A 23049-nucleotide genomic window follows, 5' to 3' on the forward strand; every position below is an offset into this window, starting at 1 on the left:
AGGCGAAGTTTTAGTCTCTAGAAAATAAAGCAGATTTTCATGTATGTTAGTCTACTTATAAAAGCTCAGGGATGGGGGCTACTACTCTTCCCTGCTGTTCTTTCATTACAGGCACAGTGAGGATCATGCTGGCTCGTCATAGCTGCCTCTCTCAAGGTTCAGCAGTTGCGTTATGTGGTCTAGGTACTCCCTCATCTTTGATATCAACAGTTCCCATTCAAGAGCAAAGTGCCACAGGGTCTTCTTCAGTTAACATATCCGGTTGTTGATGATGATTGCTTTTGTATTGTTTGTCACAAAATTAGCTCTATCATCGCCTCAGTCAACAACAGACAGACGAACTCGCTCATTTTTCTTTTCTTTTCAAAGCAAGTATCTCTGTACTCAACCCAAGAAATGAATCGTTTCTTCAAAAGAAAGATTGACACAACACTTGTAACACAATTTATTATTAAAAGAAGATTTATATCGATAGTTGCAGAAACAAATTTGATGCATTCGCTTTCACCAAAACACCACCATATATACATTATTATTCGTTAAGAGTCTAGCAAATTAAAAGAACAAAGAAAAAAGAAGAGCATCTGAGCTCAAAAGGCAAGGATTGCTCTAGAGTAGAGCGTCCTGAGAATAAGAGTCAACGCATGTTCTCCCTCCGTCGGACATTTCTGGTTCTGTCATGGTACTTTGGTTTATCCGATCCTCTTTGAGTTGTTAACTCCACTATCCTCCTCTGTCTCTCTGGTGGACGCGGAACTACTTCTCCGTTCTCAAACAACTCAGCTGCAATTGCAATAACATTTAAGCAAAGAGTTTTTGAGCTAAGCTAAGCTAACCTGATAGAATCCAACAAAAGATATCAAGTACATAAACCAAAGAAGCACTTCGCAAGTTCAATCAATCTTTCATACATATGTGAACAAATGCATCATCAAAGAAAATGTTTGCTTAAAAAAAATACAGTCAAGTTTCAGTTTTTACTTAAAAGAGTGATGCTTCTCCAAGAGATCCACTCATACCAATGCCAAAACCAGACTTTTAAATTCTTGATGATTATGACAAAAGGACATCAAGAAATGATCAATGAATACACACAACTTGAGAAAATGCAGAACAGTGTTGATACACTTTACCTCCGTAATCTTTGTACTCTGGATCAACATAAGAGTCCGGAAGCACGAACAGAACACCAGGAAGTCCTGATGAGTGTCTCAATTAAAAAAAGAAGCCAATTCCATCAATCACAATCACATCATCTGGATTCTAAAGAACCATACATACACATCCAGTGACTGACAAAAAAACTTAGTGTGTCTCAAAAGATTACCTTCAAGTTTGTTTGATGTTTCCTCATCGATCTGACAACCAAACCCAAAATACCTCTCGCACGAAACATTGTAGATCTTCTTCTTAGCTTCTTCCTCACTGATAAACCAAAACAAGAATCAGATTTTGAGTATCATAACAGTGAAGTAGCTGAGGAGGAATACTTAACGAACACGACAAGGACTTACCTGCCGACAATTTTGGCTAGGGTTTGAACATAGCAATCAATCATTTGCTGTTTCTGCGCGTTTTCGCCCCCAGGCTTGTCCATGACGATCAGCCAATGCTCGTAATCGCAGCCAGGAAACAGCGGCGCCATTTCCGTGGGTGGTCGATCACTGAAACTGGATCCGGATTTGAGCGGCGAATACGATCCACCGGACCTATCCATCCGGGTCCGTATCGTTGTGAAACGGGTCAAAGCAGGGATGTACCCGATGGCGTGGAACAGCGTCGGTGAGGTTCGACGGGAGAGGTGGTGAGAAGGCAGCGGGGGTTGAGAAGCGGCGGCATTTGAGGAGGAAAAGAAACGCTTAGCTACGCGTGAGGCCGTTGATCGGGATAGTGTTTTCGCCATTCAGACTGGTGTGGTTCCCGGCGATGATCGACGATGACGAGACTTAGGGTTTAAGGTAAAAGGGGTAAAATTAATTGGGCTTGAAGTTTGTTATTATTGGGCCTTTTCATTTCCAACTATATAAGGCTCGTTTGGATGAGAGATGATGAGAAATTGAGAATTCGTTTCTACTACTACTGTACGTTTGAACTTTGTTAATAAACAAAAATAATTAGATATAACTTTATTTTTATTCAGAAATTTAATAGAATTCATCAAAAACCACATTGACCACCAGGTCCTCCAAATGCGAAGGCCAATCCGGTGGATTTAAGGTAATCCAAATATGTTACCCTATAGCAACTATATGTGCCAGCAACAAGTCTTGTTTTCTTATTCTCTAGATACACCTTCTTGTGGTTCGAATTTATAACGAAGATGTTTTTAAAATATGCTGTCTTTTTTAAATCTGTCATTGGAAAATGTCCGTTTCCCATAGGAGGACTAATTCCAGATGGAGATAAATAAGTATTTCCTCCAAATGTTATTAGAGAAGCCCCTTTGTTTAAGTGTGTAAATAATTCTTTGGGCCAATAACCAACCACTTCATCAAAGAATTTAAGAACCCAATTTCCACTGGAGCCATCCTAAATACATATGAAACAAATAAATAAAAAGAAAAGACTTTCAACAAATACTCAAGAGATCAAAATAATTGGTGGTTTAATAATTTTTTTTGAAACTTAATATAAAAAAATTCGTAAATAAGACTAAAAAATAATTTACCTGAATAACTTGCATTCGGAAGGTAAGGCTCTTTTGACCATAGACGGATGACCCCCAGAATCCTTTTCCAAGAATAAGTTTTCGACTTACAACCACAAAGCCAGGACATTGTGTATTATAGCATCCTGTTTTTTGATAATGATCTCTCTACAAATAAATTTTAAAAAATAAATAAATAAATTAGTAAAGTTCATCCAATTGTTTTTGTTTCTTATGTGAATAGATTTACAATTAACTAAAAACTACTCACAGTCCAATATATTGTTAATCGTGTGATATTGTCACCATACAATCTTGGATGCACCTATAATAAATAAATAAAAACATATAGTTAAATACTCATATATGTTAAAACCACATGATTGTGTATACGATGCATAATCTTTAGTAACTAAATGGTGGTATACACTTATTGTCCAACCAGCTTGTATACTATTGACTTGACCTGCATGTCCATTCTCTAACCATATTTGACTTTTACTGTATTGACCGTTGGTCAATATTAATAATTCATGAATACTTATTTCTGCTTCAGCTCCTCGATAGATAGTTCCATTTTGCATTGTCTCAATTGCTGCATAGTGTAAAATTTTTAAATATATGTTAGTCTTAATAACTAAATGAGACTTTATTACTCCTTTCAGAAAGAAAAAAAATAGAGAGAGACATATGTGTTGACCATAAAACTCGACTGAATTCAAACGAACGCTCTGTGATTCGTTTCCTTGTCTTAAAATTGCAACTGTTCCTTTTGGACAATGCTCTTGTGTGCTATATTTGTTGCTTCTTTCAATATTTCCATCTAAGTTGAATGTTTCCTGTATCCATCACAAGTCAAAAAAGAGAGTAAGATTCTGCATAACAAATATTTCTCGGACTAATTCTTTCATAGCTGTTTGATTGACCACAACTGTTCATTCTAATATATAAATTTAAACTGAAATACTTGTCCAAAATGTTCTGAGGAATGGTCATGTTAACTATAATAATATATAGTATTAAAACCAAAAATTGAATCATTTTTAACTTTATTTTGCATGAATACTTCATACAATTTAAACATAATTTTTTTAAAATAAATTAAATATTTGAGTTTTTATTCGATTTTGACTCCAACGAATAGAATAAGATCTAAGTTATATGATCTACCAGCATTTAACTGCCTTACCTGAATCTTGTGATTTTTCAACAATGGATGTTGAAAAGCCGGTTGTTTGTATATATCAATACAATCATATTCCTATAAAATTTGTTGAAAAAATAAGAGAAAGATTGTAAAAATAAAAATAATTTTTGAAAGTAACAAACAAACATAAATTAAAGAGTCTCACATCAATGTTGCATTGTGCGCTTTGTGTAAACAACAGATAAACACAGATACATAGAGCTAGATGTAACGCCATTGATAAATTATATTTTTAGTTTATCTCTAGTTATTGTCTATGATACCTTCTGGTATATATATACAAATTCAGTCAACCACTTTAAACTATTGCTATATTACTACTCGTTTTATAATCTCTTGACCAAAATTAACATATGCATATATTTTTTGGTCAGAAATCAAATGTATATTTAGGGGAATATATCTAAATGACCATACTACATCCCTTATAAGACAAATTTACCAAAATTTTCAAAGATTTACAAAGATTTTTTGCTAAAATAATATTCAAATAACCAAAATTTATTAAAAATAATCATACTGATTTGTTTACCAAAACATATTTGTCACATTATTTATTTACTTCTTATGAATTTATCATTAGGGATAATAATTTAGGCTAAAATGTTAAGAATTTCTTAAAATGTTTTAATTTTTATTTTTATAAAGAAATTGTATTTAATTAAAAGGTGGATATGGAAATGAATACAACTAGATTTATAACATATGTATTAGACAAGAATTCAAGCAAAAGTTCAAAGAAATAGAATTTAGTAAAGAAATACAAAATCTATCTTAAAAAAAATAGGAAAATTTAATTAAAAAAATATATGATATGAAAGCTACTTTATTGTGTAACTTTTTTGGATTTTTCACCTTAAATTATTAAAATTGAGATGATTAAATAAATATTTGAGGAATAATTAAGAAAGAGGGAAAAGGTTACGAAGTCTCGGGTTTTCGCTGGGCACACTTGAGTTGGACCAACACAGATATGTCGGACCCTCCAGCGGTGAATTTTCTCATAGCATTAAATGCATGATATGATGATTTCTGCTACTTTGTTACGTATCACAAAATCTTCCTTTCCAGCGGGAAAAATCTCATCCAACTAGGTGTAGAAGCATCAGCTTACAGTATGATACAATGAAATAGTTAAGAAATACAAACAAACACGACATATGAAGGACTTACATGCCAAAAAATTTGGCTAGGGTTTGAGCATAGCAAACAACTAATCATATGCTATTTTTACGTGTTTTCACCACAGGGCTTGTCCATCACTACAAAAAAATGGTTCATTGCATCACTTAAATAGAATCACAAAAGTAAATGATATCAATTTAAATGACTTGTTAATAAATGATGCATAATTATGTGTTTAGCATCCATTATAATTATTGATGTCGTAATCGAATAATTTGACATCAGTTCAATAAAAGTGACACAATTTTATTTGAATTTGCATCAATTCAAAAATATTTAATAGAAAATATAATTTACATCACTTAATATAATGATACAAATTAAATATCAATTAAATAAATGATACAAAACTGATATCAATAATAAAATGATGCAAAATTAAATAAATATGTATTTCAAAAATTTATTATATCAGTTGCATATAACTGATGCAAGTTAATATTAATTTACATGTGTCAAAACTCAAAAATATTCAATATTAATCTTTTTTTATTCAACAAGAATCAATTTATTTTTCTATAAAAAATCAAAAATATATTACTATTTACCAAAAAAAGTTTTATAAATTTCTACTATTAATTATTTTAAAGATACGAAAATAATATTTCAAAAATATAAATTATGATTATTTTATTTTATTTAAATATAATAATTAATCATTATATCACAAATATTTCTATAAATTAATAATTATTAAAAAAATCGTAAATATACAGCATCCGTGATATATTTTCCATAAATAATAATTATATTAAAAAAAAAACAGATCTGTTTGGATATCGTAACCTGTTTTCTTTTATTTTTTCAATTTCTCAACTTTTCTTGATTTTATTAAAAATATTGGGGAATTTTATATATGTATTTAGGCTGTTTAAAAAAACTGAAAATTTGTTTCCACTCTCTACACCACTCACGATCTGTAACTATTTAAAAAAAAAATTATGATTATTAAGGGTGAGAGTGCTTCTCCATCCATATAAGAAACAAAATTTGAGAGTGATCAAAACAACAACTTTTGTAAAATTTCTTCTTTGAATGTCAACAAGCCAATGGTAAAGACAATTATGCATTTACAACACATCTTCAGCATATAATCATCACATCTAAAACATTTAAAGGTAAATCTTCTTTTCTTCTCCCTATTTTTATATCAAGTTTTTTTTATTATCAAATGTAGAATTCTAATTTTTCTTCTGTTTTTGTTTTATACACTCAGAAAATCTAAAGATGAAACAACAATGTCATGAAAACAATGGAAAAGAAAGGGGGGAACAAAAGCAATATGTGTTTCATATAACACTTATGAAGATACATTTGACACTTCAGCAAGAAGAAAAAAAGCTTCAATTTATGATTTGGGTTCATATCAGTTTTTTTTTCTTTTTGTTGAATCTATATTAAACTAAATGCATTGTATTTATGCTTTTTATTTATTTTGTAAATAAAAATTTTAATAAAAGATATCGGTACATATTCGAAAAGATTTTAATAGATATCAAAGACAATTTTTGCATACTAAAATAATTTCGAAAATATTTAAAATAAATGAATCTGTTATTTTTGCATATTAAAATAATTTCAAAAATATTTAAAATAAATGAATCTGTTATTATATTTAAAACAATAAATCTTTTATTAGTATCAATTATTCATAAATGATACCAAATTTTAAAATCATTTATAAAAACTGACACAATAATTTAGAATCATTTGTTATAACTGATTTAATATAACATCAGTTTGAAATAAATTTATGTAAATTATTTGCATCAACAAATAATAAATAATTTTTTAAAGTGATACAAATTATATTTACATCACTTAATTCTGATACAAATATAAAAAGTAAATTATTTAAAACAACACATTTTTTGTAGTGCATGACGATCAACCAATGCTCGTAACTGCAACCAGGAAATGGCGGTGCCATTTTAGTGGGTGTTCGATCACTGAAACTGGATCCAGAATTGAGAGGCGAATAAGAGCCATCACACCTATCCATCCGCGTCTGTATTGTTGTGAAACGGGTCAAAGCAGTGATTTAACGGATGGTGGAGGTGAGAAGGAAGCGGGGACTGAGATGAGGCGACATTGGAATTGGAAAAGAAAGGATTCGTGAGGTGGTGGGTCGAGATAGAGTTTTCGTCATTGAGACTTGTGTGGTTCCCGGCGATGATCGATGATGACATAATGAGGCTCGTTTGGATGAGATGAGGGTTTTTTTTTATATATAAATATGAGGCTAATTAGAAACAAAATAAATCAAATATTATATCACTTTTAATTTAAATTAATTCATATCTGATATTTGATATTATTTTGTTGATACATAACACATATAGAATTCCTCAAACACCACAATTTCCACCTGGTCCTCCAAATGAAAATGCTACCCCAGTGGATTTATAATAGTCCCAATATGTCACTCTATAGCAACTATAAGAATCAGCGTAACGTCTTATTTTCTTATCTTCGACATAAACTCTTTTATAGTTAGAGTCTCTAACCACAATGTTTTTGAAATGTGCTGTCTTTTTAAAATCTGCAACCGGAAAATGTCCATTCCCCATTGGAGGACTAATTCCATCGGGAGATAAATACGTATTTCCTCCATAGCGTACTAGAGAAGCTCCTTTGTTCAAGTAAGTAAACAATTCTTTAGGCCAATAACCAATCACTTCATTAGATATTTGAAGTACCCAGTTTCCACTGTTGGGATCCTAATATATATGAAACAAAAGTGAAAAACAAAATATACTTTAACAAGTATCCAAAAAGTCAAAATAATTGTATGGTTTGATAATTTCATTGAAACTAACTATATAAATCTTTTCGTATAAAGGCTAAATATAAATTTACCTGATTAACTTGAATGTTAAAGGTAAGGCTTGTTTCACCATAGATGGATGACCCCCAAAATCCCTTTCCAAGAAAGAGTTTTTGACTTACAACCACAAAGCCAGGACATTGCGTATTGTAGCATCCAGTTTTTCGATAACCATCTCCCTGAAATAAAAGCAAAGATTATGTATAATAATATTTGTTACCTTAATAAAATAGCAAAGCTCATCAAATTGTTTTGATTTCTTCTCTTTCACCACAAGCTAGTTATTGTTCTTATGTGAATACCATTAACTAAAAACTACTTACAGTCCAATATATTGTTAATCTTGTGACGCTGTCACCGTATAACCTTGAATGCACCTACAATTAAAAAACATAAAAAAAAACATATAATTATGCTTATAATTTAATAACCACATGAATATTTGTGAATGCATAATCTTTAGTAAGTAACTAGTGGTATAAACTTACCGCCCAACCAGCTTGTATACTATTGAGGTTACCTGCAGATCCATTCTCTAACCATATTTGACTTTTACTGTATTGATTGTTTTGCAACTTTAAATCGTGAATACTTATTTCTGCTTCGGCTCCTCGATGGACAGTTCCATCTGTTATGGTCTCAATCGTTGCAAACTATAAATTTTGTAAATATGTTAGTCTTAATAACTAAATGAGATTTAGTAGCTCTTTTCGAAAACAAAAATTAGAGGGAGACATATACATGTTGACCATAATACTCGTCTGAATTTAAATGAACGCTGTGAGATTCATTTCCTTGTCTTAAAATTGCAACTGTTCCTTTTGGACAATGCTCTTGTGTGTTATATTTGTTGCTTCTTTCAATATTTCCATCCAAGTTGAATGTTTCCTATATGCATCACAAGTAACAAAATAAAAGTAAGATTTGGCCTAACAAATGTTTCTCGAACTACTTTTTTCATTGCTAGCTGATTGATTAGCCACATCTATTCATTATAATATACAATCTAAAATTCACATATTTATCCAAAATGTTTTTAGGAATAGCCATTATATAAGAAATCTGAAATTTTAAAATTGAAACTGAAAATTGAATCATTATAAAAAAAGTACAAATTTTATTTTGTATGAAAATACAATTTAAACATAGCTTTTAAAAATAAATAAAATATCTGAATTCTAACGCAATATGAAAAATTTAATTATTTTATGGTGGAATGGAAGAATAAGAATAAAATTATCTTACCTGAATCTTGTGATTTTTCAACAATGGGTGTTGAAAAGCCGGTTGTTTGTATATATCAACACAGTCATAATCCTGTAAAATTTGTTTAATAGGATAACAGTTGTAAAAATAAAATGAAAATCTTAAAAGAAAGAACAAAGAAAGAAAAGTTAAAGAGACTTTTTTATTTTTTTGGTCAAACAGTTAAAGAGACTCACATCAATGTTTCCTTGTGCACCTTGTGTAAACAGCAGATAAACAGAGAGACAGAACAATATATCTAATGCCATTGCCATTGATAAGTTTTTTTTTTGTTGCTCTCCAAGTAGTTACTCTACCATACTTTCCAATATAAATAAAATAATATATTAATTCTGGTCAACGAATATTTAAGGTATTGATGTGTATACGTTTTTTAATTATCTTTTTACCAAAAATAGCATATGCAATTATGCATATATTTTTGTGGTCGCAGTCAAATATATATATATAGGGAAACATGGCTAATGGTCATATACTATATTCCTTATAAATATAAATTTACCAAAAATAATCCACCAAAATTTATTAAAGGAATATTGTTTTTTTTTGTTTTCCAAATCATATTTATCACATATTCACATTATGTATTTACTTCTCATGCATTTCTTATTAGAGTTAGGCTAAAAATAATCTTTAAAAAAATATATTTTAATGAAGAAATAAAAATTAAATGTAAATGTGGATACTAAAACGATTACTACATCTAGATACTAAAACGTTTAAAGACATTGGATTTAGAAAAAAAAAATTATAAACAAATCTAAAAGAAACAAAGAAAATATAATTAAAAAAAAAAAACCTACTGTCTTTATTATGAATTTATTTGCCTGGGTTTCGTCTCCTTAAAATTATTAAAACTATAGTCATTTTATTAAATTAAAGATATTAAAAATAAATGAAAATAATAATGAGACGAGACGACAGTTACCTCCGTTGGGCAGAGATTCTGATCCCGCCAATGTTATCTCCACGTGTCTAATACTGAATGGTTACATAGATATGCTTCATCTAATCCCATATTCTCTCGACCGTAGGATATAAATCCAACGGACAAGAAAAAACCTTATCCCTCCAGCTTTACATTCAAAGAACCCAAAATAAACGAAGCACACAGAGCAGCAGAGAGAAGAAGAAAAAAAAAAAGCAAATGAAGAAGACGAAGCACACTTCTATATCTTCACCAGTCAGAGATCACGACTAAAGGTTTTTTTTTTTTTTTTTAAGTTTCCGATTAGCTCGAAGACGAAGAAGAAGCAATGGAGCTTCCGTTACTCTCTTACGCTACATCCCCGTCGTTTCCGCGGACAGGTTTATTATGCTCTTCTTCAACTAGCGTCTGTGACTTCCCGGAGAGAAGTCGGAGTTTGAGAATGAGATTTAACGGTGGAGGGAGGCCTCGAAGCGTTACAGCTTCCGCCGAACAAAGCAGCGAAGGGATTGAGAAGACAGACGGCGTCGGTGGAACATTCGCCGGTTCTACTATGGAGGTGACAACACTTGATCGTGGCTTTGCTAATTCCACCACCGTTGATTTCCCGATTTGGGACAAAATTGGCGCCGTCATTAGACTTACTTACGGAATCGGTGAGTTAGAGATTTTTGCAAAATCCGAAACCTTTAAGATTTACAAAACTGTTCTGTTTCACCTCTAGGCTCTCTAATGAATGTATGTGAAATTTCGAAAATTTTGTTTTGAAAATTAGGAATATATGGAGCAATGGCTGTAGCAGGAAGATTCATATGTTCTGTGACTGGAATTGACTCATCTGGTGGATTTGATATTTCTATTGATGCACTTCTTGCTGGACTTGGCTATGCAACACCACCAATCATGGCTCTTCTCTTCATACTCGATGTAAGCTAAAGCTATTATAACACTCTTCTTGTATCATCTTTTTGATATCTCGCTCTAATGTTGTTAGAATTGGTTTTAGATGATTTTCTCTTTTCTCTGGTCTCAGGATGAAGTTGTCAAGCTATCACCCCACGCTAGGGCCATCAGAGATGTGGAAGATGAGGAGCTTAGAAACTTTTTTTTCGGAATGTCGCCATGGCAGGTGAGAAATTATAGCTTTTAATTTTCTTGGTTTTTTTTACAAATCTTCGATATTGAATTCTTGGTTTTGTGTTTGACAATCTCTGGTTGTTTTCTTTAGTTTATACTCATTGTTGCGGCCAGTTCGATAGGAGAAGAGCTCTTTTACCGTGTTGCTGTGCAGGTACGGTTTCATTAGAACTTAGCCTAGTAGAACTTTATATCATATACCACTTTTTATTTGTGTTATTACTGAGTAATTGCCTGGTTATCATAGGGTGCTCTGTCTGATATATTCTTGAAAGGAACACAACTGATGTCAGATTCTAGAGGCATGGCATCTCTGGTAGTTAAAATCTCTCCTTTACATTATTTCTTCTACGTTTAGATCATATATATCTTCATGGAGTTCATATGTTGTCTGTTATTATGACTTCTAGACTGGAGTCTTTCCTCCATTTGTGCCATTTGCTCAAGCATTTGCAGCTGTAATCACCGCGACTCTCACAGGCTCTCTCTACTTTTTTGCTGCTTCTCCAAAAGGTTAGGATTTGGTCATGTTTTAAGTTATCTAGTTTCTTATAGTTGATTCAGTTCTTCCTCATTTCTCGTTTTCGTTTTCGTTTTCGTTTTCAGACCCTACATACATTGTTGCCCCCGTTTTAAGGTCACGCCGAGATGATTTTAAGAAGCTTTTGTCAGGTACTCGTTCTCTTCTTCTGATCATGTTTTTGTGAGAAAGATTTTGCTCGGAGAACATGAAAACGGTTTGGTTATCATATTAATTTGATCCGCTGGGTATGATATATAATGTTTTGTCATTGCTTTGAGCAGCTTGGTACGAAAAGAGACAGATGAAGAAGATTTACTCTCCCCTCCTCGAAGGACTCTTAGCTCTCTACCTCGGTATTGAATGGGTTCAGGTAACAACATCTCCGTTTCATTTTTCGTTTTGGTTCAGTTTGGTATGCAATAATTCTGGTTCCAGTTGGTAGAGCTATACGATTTTTTTCTTGTTAAAAAACCAAACCGGTTGATTAACTAATTGACTGGTTTACCTAGTTCTGATATGTTCGTTCTTTTTTTCAAATTTCAAGACGGATAATATTCTAGCACCGATGATGACGCATGGTATATACTCGGGGGTCGTATTAGGACATGGGCTATGGAAAATTCACGATCACCGGAGAAGATTACGTCGGAGAGTCGAACGGATCAGATCGGAGGCTACTGATAAGTTGATTTAAATCAACTCTAGATTTTAATTGGTTGGGGTGGATTTGTGTGTATTTTTTTGGTATGGGGTCGTATAGTGATTAGGGAAATTAGCTAGGACCTCTTCCAATCAATTAGAGACCTTCATACAGTAGAAACTTACATACTATAGGTGTACTGTGTACATATATAATAATATCCTTATATATATATATATATTATACTTGAGAAGTAACTTCTTTATTTTTATTTTTTTTGTGCAACCTTTTATGATTATATTGACCGCAGTACCAATATATACAAAAGTTTGAGCATTTAGTGGCCACAGTTTGCTTATGTAGACTTTCTAGTCTACACGTTGTTTCCCTTGGGCAGTTGGGCCTGCATCTCTAGGTATTGCTTTGCTTTGTGCCCTTGCATGGCCAGTGCCTTCATTTTCATTTGCTTCTATCCAAACTCAATTTGAACTTAACTATTACAACACCTAAATTTATTTGAAACTTGAAATCAAGCTAAAACCGAAGCTATAATAAATCGTCTACATAACCATAGATTGAAAACTCTGTACTCAAATTTGTTTGTATACTATTCATAATATGAAAAAAACTCTTTACTCAAATTGGAACTAAAATCATAGATTGAACATTATTATGAACATCATTAGCAATTAACAATAAAATAAAAAATTCTAATATATTTGATATTTTAAAAGCTACACAATATTTAATTATGCATGGCGCAAGACATCATCTATTATACGTAACATATAAAACTTAAACCTTCTTTTTTAAGGAAAAAATTCGCTAGACATAAACATGAATTTTAGTATTCGAATATTAGAGAGCTTGTATGTTTATGTCTAAGGAAAAATTTGTTCGAATTGATAGGACAATTACTAGTATCCAAAACATTTTGCTGGTATTCGAAACAGAGTTTCCAGAACCCAAGCAAGAATAGTTGGCAAGGGCAAATTTAAAAAAATAATACTAGCAATGTGGTGAATTCGATTGCTCTTGCTATATTTGTTTTTCTAAAATACATTAATTAGTGTACCTCTAATCACGAATTTGGTATCCGAACTCCAAAGTTTGGTCCAAAACTCTAATTAAGTAATAAACCAATAATGGACAGAAGAAGGATAAATTAAATAATTATGTCTTCTTTTTTATTGGGTCAACTGATTATGTCTCCTTAATAATTCAAAACTAATCTTAACAGAGAATAAATTAATTAAAAGCTAATCTTAATTAATTTTCAGAAAACGACAAATGAAAGCGAGTAGTCGGTAGAATCATGTGGAGGAGCAAACCTTATTGTATTGGTGTATATTATTTTATTTCTTCATGTCCAGATTATATCATTTAACTTAAATTATTCTAAACACCAACATTATATTGCTCGTAGTCGTAACGAACGAAATTAAAAACAAAAGATAAATATTAAACTCACAACAATTTAGTTTAGCCACCATTTATAAAATTTAAAAGTTATGATAAATAATATACCATATTTTACTCTCGTGATTATGAAAGCTTTTTTTTATAATTTTAAAACAGTGATTTATGTGACCGTACAAACTTTTCAAAGACACACATTCTTTTTTATATTGCACGTTAAATTTAACTTACTATGTTTCACTTGTATTTTTTTCTAAGTTGAAAGTACGCTGACAACAAAAAAAAAGTCATTTACAATACATTCATAATTAGTATAGCTAGTTACAACAATAACGAGAATATCTCATTATCGTTGTCTGTCTAGTCTTTAGAAACACATCAGTTTTATTTATATGTACAAAATCTTGAGCTGAAATATACATAAAATCAGGAGAAGATTCCAAAAATGTTGGTATGATAATTAAGATGCTTGCGTCCGTGGAATTTATTAAACTAATGACTATTCACATTACGGTCTTATTCTAAATTTCTCTAATTAAACATATCAGACCAATCTATAGAGAAACTAACGCATATTCTAGTAAGATAAAGTATTTAATGGTCTCAAACCTGCTGCAAACACAGATATATATACACGCAAATGGATATGCATGCATATGGATATCAATCCGCGATATCCTTATATTGGTTGATCAAGATTATTGATTACTTTTTACATGACACCCTCGAGTGATCACTAACGTAGTAAGGTTATCTCAAATTTCGCAATTATTTACATTTCAATCCGGGGGAAAAAAGAAACAAGAAGAAGAAAAGAAGAAGAAAAAGAACATTTGGTCAGATAACACACTTGCAACTTCGCATAAAGTTCGGTGGTGGCCATATGTTTTGGTGTTGCGAAGTTGGCCACCATCAAATTACTTAATTCATAATATATGTGATCGGCATGTATACTATAATTATACTGTGTCGCAAGACCAAAACAAAGCACTTCCAGACTGTACAATTAATTATCAAAAGAATATAATATGATAGTTTAAACGTATTTAATTATAAAAAGATGATCTTAAGAAATTAATTAACTTTCAAAGTCCAATGCAATTAGTTATCTCTTGTATTGGATTAGCGATTGGTGGAATCATATAAGATTATAAAACTAGTTGATCATTATTGAATATAAGTTGAGTAGAATTTATAATTTTATAACTAATGGACGGCTTCTTGATTTATTATTAAAATGGCTCCGCTGATTAATCGATAAACCATACATTTGCACAAGAAGCCGTCACACGTTGTCCGCCTTTGCTGAGTCTATCCCTTTCCATATAACTACTCATTTTTTTCTTAAATAATTATTCATCGTATAAACTATTGCGTTGTGCATTTCATAATTTATCATATTGCTAAACGATCCTATTATCAAAGAACATAAAACAATATGATTTTATCTCCTTTATTGAAATTACAGTATTTAGACCTTTTGTTCGTCTAACGATAGTTGCAACTGCAACGCCTAGTCTTACTATGTGATGGGTGAATTATAAATAAATAGATGTACTTTCGGACAGTCTTGTGGTCGACTGTACGTCTTTTGGTCTTTTGGTATATACTCACTAACTTTTTTTACCAAAAAAAAAAAAAAAAATCGGTTTGTTAATTCGAGAAACTTAGAAGATTTGTCAGTTGATTTAAAAAAAATCACCACGAGTTACTTTGTTTATATGTTTTATTTTTGTTGCACCGTTAATCTCCATTTAACATATGACATGTACACGAATTATACACACTCACTAACCTTCTTATGAAAACGTTAGCTAATATTCTTATGAAAAAAAAACTTCAAAAAAATATTATAATAGTTAACTTGACATAATAGGTGAGGTTGTCCAAAAAAAAAAGACATAATAGGTGAAAAGAAACTAACTTAGCTTATATGGTTTTACGTTTTTAAAAAACATTTTTTTTGTATTCGAACAACTTTAACCAAAATAAAATAAATAGTAGGCGTAGATAACAGTTTGATTTTCTCAGTTCAAACTGATATTTTCGTCGTTTTGACAAATTGAAAGGTTATTCAGATTAAGTTGTTGTGAGTTGCAAAATACATGCCCAAGTTATCGTTTGGGGTATTATTTTTGAAGAAACAGTAGTTATATATAGACTTCTTCTTGTTCGTGTGAGAGCTTTATATAGTAATATAGACTATAGAGAGTTTCTTAATTTTAAAACTGGTAATCTTCTTTATGTAAACACAATAGACATAGTCGATCAGATATGTAACTACTAACTATCTAAATATTTTTAACAAAGAAGCTTGAATAATTTTGTTTTTGTTTTGATGTATATTAGTTGCCGAAAATATCAGAGATTCAGAGCTCATCAGCGCGTGGACCAACGCGACACTGCGCATCCGTCACTTGTCCGCATGGATCTCCGCGTTTTCGTGCCTTTTGTTTAATGTGTTCTCATCTTTATTGTAATTAATAATTAGTAAAAAACTTCAAGTTGTTAAGTTGTTAACCATAGTTTATCGTTGACAGAGAAAAAACAAAAAAAACCATAGTTAATTGGTCAACTTGGTTAACCAACTATAGTTAACAATCGAGTTTTTTTTTTGTCTTCTAGCTTACATTCAAGCCAACTTCATCCACTTCGTATTTGATTCCACGGAGGGTGAGTCAGGGCGTAAGATCAGGCCGAAAGGCGTAGTCGATGGAGCCCTCGAGTGCAAAGACAGTAGAGAGCTTGACTGCAAGGCAAATAAAATGTACTACCAAAATTAGTAAAATACTAATTTTTCTATGAGTGACAACAAGACTTAGAAGTTTGAATGAAGACACACAAATGAAATGACATTGATCGTAGAGATGGGTCAAAACTATAACAACTCATGAATGTTGGTATCTAAGAATTTTCAGGAACAAACATCGAACCTATTTTGATCCACAACAAGTAGTGCACTTGATATATCTATTGATAAGGGTTACAAGGTTAACATCATATCTCTTCTAGACTTGTACCATAAACTGGAACTCCACCAACTTTCTGGTCGGGTAACCCAATTACTCCAACCCTAATGAAATAAAATCTATCAATACTCTCTTCGTTTTATGGAGGGAGATATCCTTAAAATTTTAGAAAAAGAATTCATTTCAATAACGTCGCCTCTTAATTATTGAGTTTCTGAAGAGAATCTAACATTCACCATGCTTGTTACATTTGCTTCTAAAGATCTCTGTTAGGATCATTTTAAGACCTTTACTTGAGCGTACGTGCTTTACTGTCTAAATTCTTATATATGTAGTAATTATTTGCATATGTTTTTAGTAGTTTTGTACAAGCTAGCTAAATGAAAAAAATCATTTTAGCCTTTGGAAAAACCCATTCTATAGCTAGTCTAATCATATTGGTTCAATAGACTGTCCTGATTATAACTAAGAAGTCTCAGTTTTAAATATTGGGAATTTGATTGGTGACATTATACATATATAAAACAGTGATGGAAAGAAAAAGAATACAAGATTATCGGTTTATAGAATCATATGTAAGATAAATATATATTTCCACATTCTTGGGATCATATTGTGTCCATTGCTTTATTCTGCGAGAAGACATGATAAACAATGTTAGCTTCTTCGATAATATATACATTTAACGAAATCTAAGAACCACAATAACGTCTTTATACATACTCGACAATATATATTATAAAACTTATGAGCAACTTCATCTCGAACTTTGACATATAATAATACATTAGGACACAGAATAAAACCTTATAATAATAATAATTGTCTCTTGGGGCCATTGGGTCTAGAGAGAAGACTTAGTCTTCTTCTTCATCTTTCTCTACTTGATACATTACATATTTCATTTTTCAGGTTTCTATATATTTTCTTCTCCACTTTTTATAATTTATCCGCTTGTCCTGCTATCTCTTACATTAAATCTAAAACCTAAATCATTAGAATCTCCAATCTCTTTTTAATATACTTTTCTTTTTCGTCAATTTTTTTCTTTTCTTTTCTGTTTGATGTTGGCATGGCTGGTCTCGATCTAGGCACAGGTTCTCGCTACGTCCACAACGTCGATGGCGGCGGCAGTGGCCAGTTCACCACCGAAAATCACCACGAAGATAACGGTGGCACCGGAGGAAACCACCACCATCACCATCATAATCTTAATCATCATCAAGGTTTAGATTTGATAACTTCTAATGACAACTCTGGACTCGGAGGCGGTGGAGGAGGAGGGAGCGGTGACCTCGTCATGCGGAGGCCACGTGGCCGTCCGGCTGGATCGAAGAACAAACCGAAGCCACCGGTGATCGTCACGCGCGAGAGCGCAAACACTCTTAGGGCTCACATTCTTGAAGTTGGAAGTGGCTGCGATGTTTTCGAGTGTATCTCCACTTATGCCCGCCGGAGACAGCGCGGGGTTTGTGTTTTGTCCGGCACTGGAACCGTCACTAACGTCAGCATCCGTCAGCCCACGGCGGCTGGAGCCGTTATGACTCTACGCGGTACTTTTGAGATTCTTTCTCTCTCCGGATCTTTTCTCCCACCACCTGCTCCTCCAGGGGCGACCAGCTTGACGATATTCCTCGCCGGAGCTCAGGGACAGGTCGTCGGAGGTAACGTAGTTGGTGAGTTGATGGCGGCAGGGCCGGTGATGGTCATGGCGGCGTCTTTTACTAACGTGGCTTACGAAAGGTTGCCTTTGGACGAGCATGAAGAGCACTTGCAGGTTCAAAGCGGCGGCGGAGGAGGGAATATGTACTCGGAAGCCACCGGCGGTGGCGGAGGATTGCCGTTCTTTAATTTGCCTATGAGTATGCCTCAGATGGGAGTTGAAAGTTGGCCGGGGAATTCCGCCGGCGCCGGTAGGGCTCCGTTTTAGCAAATGTTTAATTAAGAAACATTTTTATGACTTTTATGATTGATGAAATTTTATGAAATTGATTTTTCATCCTTTTTTTCTCCTCTCGAAAATTTATGAAATTATGATTTAAGAAAGCAAACATTAATATTATTCATGTATTGACCCTCTAAGTGCATGATTTTTACTTAGGTTATTGATATTTATCTTTTGAATTTCTCAAATCTTATTCGATCGGTTGATAAATATAATAAGGGTAGTGTTATCAAATTAACCCACGTAGAAAGCTTTGCATTATAAGGGATGAATAAGATGGCAAATACATTTCTCTCGTAATTTAAATGGGTTTAATGAGTTAAAACTTTAATCATTTTTTTTTACAAATACAATTTTAATAAAGAGAATATATATGAGATACTTGGATGCAAATGGTTTTTTGATATAAAAATCACAATACTGGAGAATTTCTTGTTTCTCTGATTCTCTCCCTTAAACAATAATAATCATATTGCTCACTAGGGTTTTCCAAACACATGGCTGAATAAGTTTTCTTTTTCAAATTTTGAGGTCACCATGTTATAAAATAAATACATGACCGGAAATTATAGTAAACGACAAAAAAATACGACCAAAAAAACAAATTAAAGTAATAGCGGTAACATACAAAGAGAAAGTGCAAGTGGAGTGCTAATTAATAAATTAAATTTGTTAATTTGACCAATTCATTGCCAATCATGCCCTTAATTGCCCAACCCATTTGATGCTAAGCTGTCACACACGCAATTATATAAAGTAAAGTAGCCGAGATTAATGTTCATTGTCAACAATTAGTATCGACTAACAACCATTACTTTATTTTTGTCCAATACTATACTATTGCTTATAGTTTGGAGTAGGGTTATGGATTCTAAACATAAAATATTGATCATTCGTTGTGAACTAAACAGTAAAAACATGGTTCCTAATTATTTTTTACCTGGGTGTTTTTTTATATATCCAATAGATTTCTTTTTTAAAGAATGTAAAATTATATTCAACCAAAAAACGTTTTTATAATGAATGTTTCATCGTTTGAAAATAATAGCCAAATAAGATTAAAATATCATATAATTTATCATAACTTAAATAGGAGTGGAGGATCGAGCATAAGCTCTTGTGGAGAACCAGAGTTGCAGGCCTTCATCGTAGCGGTGATCGTGTAACCCGAAAATTAAGTTGAGACGATTACGTACGATTTTGTCAATGAGTTTGATAAGTCGAGCTTGCGGGGAAGGGTCCTTGCTATCCAATAGATTATATATTTTAGCTTGTAATTTCATCAATCTCGAAGGATAACAATACGTACCGTATGTAAATTCGAATCTGAAATGAAAGTAAAACTGTAAACTGAAATTTTTCTTTAGTGAAAAAAAAAAATACAATTGTTAGAAGTTAGTTAGAACTTCATTACAGGAATATATATCTTGTCATCTTTGACTTATTAATTAGTTTAAGTATTTTAATAATGTAATTAAAAGTATAAAACCATACATCATTAGAGAAGTATACCACTGCTGGTTTTTGTGAGGGGTGGCGTAATACACAAGTTGACTTTTTTTTTTTGTCAACAATATATTTAATTAAGTTATCTCTAAATAATGTTAAAGTGTTGATAAAAAATATTTCAGCTGTGGGTAAAGAAGAGACAACGATGATTTTGACCGAAGTACCACGGATCATTCTTTTATCTTCATTGGATTTTGTATCCAATGAACATGATCATGTTCTATAAGAAGCTAATAAAAGTTTCTTTATATAAAGTCCATAAAGGTGCAAAAGTTTACTTGCTAATTATAGTTTGATATACATAATAATTATTAGTAAAACATAAAACAAACTATCACATCCAAATGTTTGACCACTAATTTTTTTGGCTAATTGAATATTGCAAATGCTTATACTGGTTATATCCTTTATTATAACAATGTTAGATTGCCACAGTACAACTGTACCACTTACCGGTTAAGACTGCTACCAAAGTGTCCTTGTATTGGATTTTATAAGTTCATTACTTTTGAGGGCAAAATAAAAGTTGTAGATTTAGAACTCGTTTTTTTTTCTTTCCCTCGTATTACTCTATGTATTATAGTAGTTGAAACAAAACTTGGAATAAAAGAAGAGAACATGTTTTGTTGGTTCTTCTATTTTTTTTGTTAAAGTTTGTTGGTTCTTCTTGCTTATCTAATTTCAAAACTAATATAAAGGACCAACTCAAAGGCCCACGTATGTCGCATATCAAATACTTTAGATAAAACTAAGAAAACTAATGCGCCTTCTCGTGATAGCCCAGTTAAATCTAGCCGACGATTGCTCGCATAATTTTTTTTGTTCTTTTATGAATGACTCATACCTTCATTAAAAAGTCTTTGTTATTATTCCACGTTAATCTATTTTTTACCTAACAATCTTGAGCATAAAAATCAATGATCTCGACAACATCCAAATCAGAAAACGTAGAGGCGTCGTTCCGAAGAAGCCACAACAAGTGCTCAGACAAGATCGAGTCGACATGATCAAGCCACACCACTCTGCCGGACCTGTTTAACCGGTTCTTGGCACGATCCTTAACCGATCCTATCAAGACTCTAAACGGGTATTCTTCGAGTACGTTCGGTTCGACCATGAACTCTTTCATCTCCTTCCCTACCACCACCCTTATGACCGGATCTTCCATATTCTCGGTCAGATTCCGGTATGCAAACCGCCTCGAGTCAGCTGAGGAGAGACGACGGAGTTTCATCACCGGAGAAATCAAACAACCCATTTGAGAGAAGAAGTAAATAGATAATTCAATAAGAAAAATATATTAAGAGTTTATAAACATCCAAAAACACAAATGAATGGTTTTGGATTAAACGCGGTTTGATTTATGTAAAGCCCGTGTGTAAAGCTTACGGACGACAGATTTTTCACGCCAATATTTGCTACGTGGCAAGCTGTGGTTGGTTGATATTGTTGCGATGTTATATGTCAAGAGTTCGATGGCCGACCCACCGGCTAAACTGTCTTTCTCCGTCCACTTGTTTTTAGACAGAGAACGATTTCACTTGTACATATATGAAAAATTTCCAGCTATATATATATATCAAAAAAAAATCATTTTCTAACTAACGTTTAGACATATACGCAAACTTTGCATTTATTATATCATTACCAAAAAAAGAAAGAAAACAACTTTCATTTACATCCGAAATATTCGTGTTACCGAATATCTTTATTTGTTATGGCTTATGAATACTTTCTGTTTATAAGTATAGATTACGAATATTTTTCTTTTTGAATGTAATGTTAAATTCAATTCAAAATAAAATACTGTATCGTTTTTACATTCGACATTTGTCCGAAAGATCAAATAGTATGGACTGTGAATATCGATTCGTATTTTACATTCGACTTTTGTCCGAAAAGTCAAAAAGTATGGATTGTGATATTGATTTATAACAAATCGATATTCTTTATAGCTACTAACCCATTTTAAAAATCTAACCCATTTTAAAAATCTAACATATATTTTTCAAAAGCATTTTCTCCATAGTTTCTCACCATTCTCAAATAGTAAACTCATATACGTAATGGTTTTTCGCTTTGTGTCGATTTCTCCATCATTTTACAAACTCACACAAATTTTAATTATTATTATTTCATCATGGATTATAGTAGCACTCTATGTAGCTCTTTTATTTCCGATCCTCACCAAAGTTTAAAACTTAATAGCATCGACGTTCTGCATCATTTAGTAGCAAAACATAGTTTTTCCCTCGTGCTTCGTATTCCGCCTCCAATAAGCTCACACACAGAGATTGTTTTTATTTTATTTTTTGATCAACACACACAGATTATTTAAGTAAGTTTATTTCTGCGAGATTACATTATGACATCTATCCATAAACATAAAAAGAAAATAACAGGAAAAAGAAAAGAAAGAAAAGAAATCAAAATTTATAAAAACTACCCAATAAAATTTCAAGACGGCTAATCTTATTATATATTAGAAAAAACATTCTTATTATATCGGTAAACTAGACCGTTAACTTAATTATGATATAGCCCATATAAAGCTAGCTAGGTTTATATCTGTCCTGGCGGGTAAGCAGCACCCGTAGATCGGGTAGGGTAGGTGGAGTGACCAGGAAGATGGTGGCCATGAACCTGAGCGTCAGCCGCATGCTCAGCCTTGGATTCGTGGAGGTCAGCCTTGGCCTGTGCCTCCTTAGACTTCTCTCGCTCTTCGGCCAACTTCTTCTCTTTTTTGGTCCTCGCCATCGTCTTCTCCGCATGACCTTGAGCCTTCGCGCCTCCGATGTTGAGCTTCTCCTTGGCCGTACTGGCCATGTCGCTGATCTTTTCCTTCGC

General features: G+C 32.5%; 6 protein-coding genes across 7 annotated transcripts; 2 read left to right on the forward strand and 4 right to left on the reverse strand.

The window, feature by feature from the left end:
* On the reverse strand, positions 434-1945 carry LOC104781924 (multiple organellar RNA editing factor 6, mitochondrial). The gene is made up of 4 exons (XM_010506722.2): positions 1515-1945; positions 1328-1425; positions 1134-1199; positions 434-783 (listed from the first exon to the last, which is right to left on the reverse strand). The coding sequence occupies exons 1-4, from the start codon at positions 1901-1903 to the stop codon at positions 638-640; spliced, it is 699 nt and encodes a 232-aa protein (XP_010505024.1). The 5' UTR covers positions 1904-1945; the 3' UTR covers positions 434-637.
* LOC104781925 lies at positions 2158-4108 on the reverse strand. The gene is made up of 7 exons (XM_019244381.1): positions 4000-4108; positions 3837-3908; positions 3340-3486; positions 3076-3249; positions 2919-2972; positions 2669-2815; positions 2158-2529 (listed from the first exon to the last, which is right to left on the reverse strand). Exons 1-7 carry the CDS (start codon positions 4069-4071, stop codon positions 2158-2160), a joined length of 1038 nt encoding a protein of 345 aa, XP_019099926.1. The 5' UTR covers positions 4072-4108.
* LOC104781926 lies at positions 7388-9398 on the reverse strand. The gene is made up of 7 exons (XM_010506724.1): positions 9309-9398; positions 9112-9183; positions 8608-8754; positions 8355-8519; positions 8190-8243; positions 7899-8045; positions 7388-7759 (listed from the first exon to the last, which is right to left on the reverse strand). Exons 1-7 carry the CDS (start codon positions 9384-9386, stop codon positions 7388-7390), a joined length of 1035 nt encoding a protein of 344 aa, XP_010505026.1. The 5' UTR covers positions 9387-9398.
* LOC104781927 lies at positions 10205-12631 on the forward strand. Of its 2 annotated transcripts, XM_010506727.2 has the most exons (10): positions 10206-10335; positions 10441-10716; positions 10836-10987; positions 11094-11189; positions 11289-11351; positions 11445-11513; positions 11608-11710; positions 11804-11869; positions 12002-12090; positions 12265-12631. In XM_010506727.2, the coding sequence occupies exons 2-10, from the start codon at positions 10503-10505 to the stop codon at positions 12412-12414; spliced, it is 1002 nt and encodes a 333-aa protein (XP_010505029.1). In that variant the 5' UTR covers positions 10206-10335; positions 10441-10502; the 3' UTR covers positions 12415-12631. The 2 variants fall into 2 exon arrangements, with proteins under 2 accessions (XP_010505028.1, XP_010505029.1); XM_010506726.2 differs by having other exon boundaries at positions 10205-10716.
* Positions 17583-18830, forward strand: LOC104781928 (AT-hook motif nuclear-localized protein 21-like). Its single transcript, XM_010506728.1, has one exon. The coding sequence runs from the start codon at positions 17821-17823 to the stop codon at positions 18676-18678; it is 858 nt and encodes a 285-aa protein (XP_010505030.1). The 5' UTR covers positions 17583-17820; the 3' UTR covers positions 18679-18830.
* LOC104781929 lies at positions 21044-21744 on the reverse strand. Its single transcript, XM_010506729.2, has one exon. It carries the CDS (start codon positions 21458-21460, stop codon positions 21095-21097), a length of 366 nt encoding a protein of 121 aa, XP_010505031.1. The 5' UTR covers positions 21461-21744; the 3' UTR covers positions 21044-21094.

This window comes from Camelina sativa, chromosome 4 (genome assembly GCF_000633955.1).
Source record: "Camelina sativa cultivar DH55 chromosome 4, Cs, whole genome shotgun sequence".
NCBI lineage: Eukaryota > Viridiplantae > Streptophyta > Magnoliopsida > Brassicales > Brassicaceae > Camelina > Camelina sativa.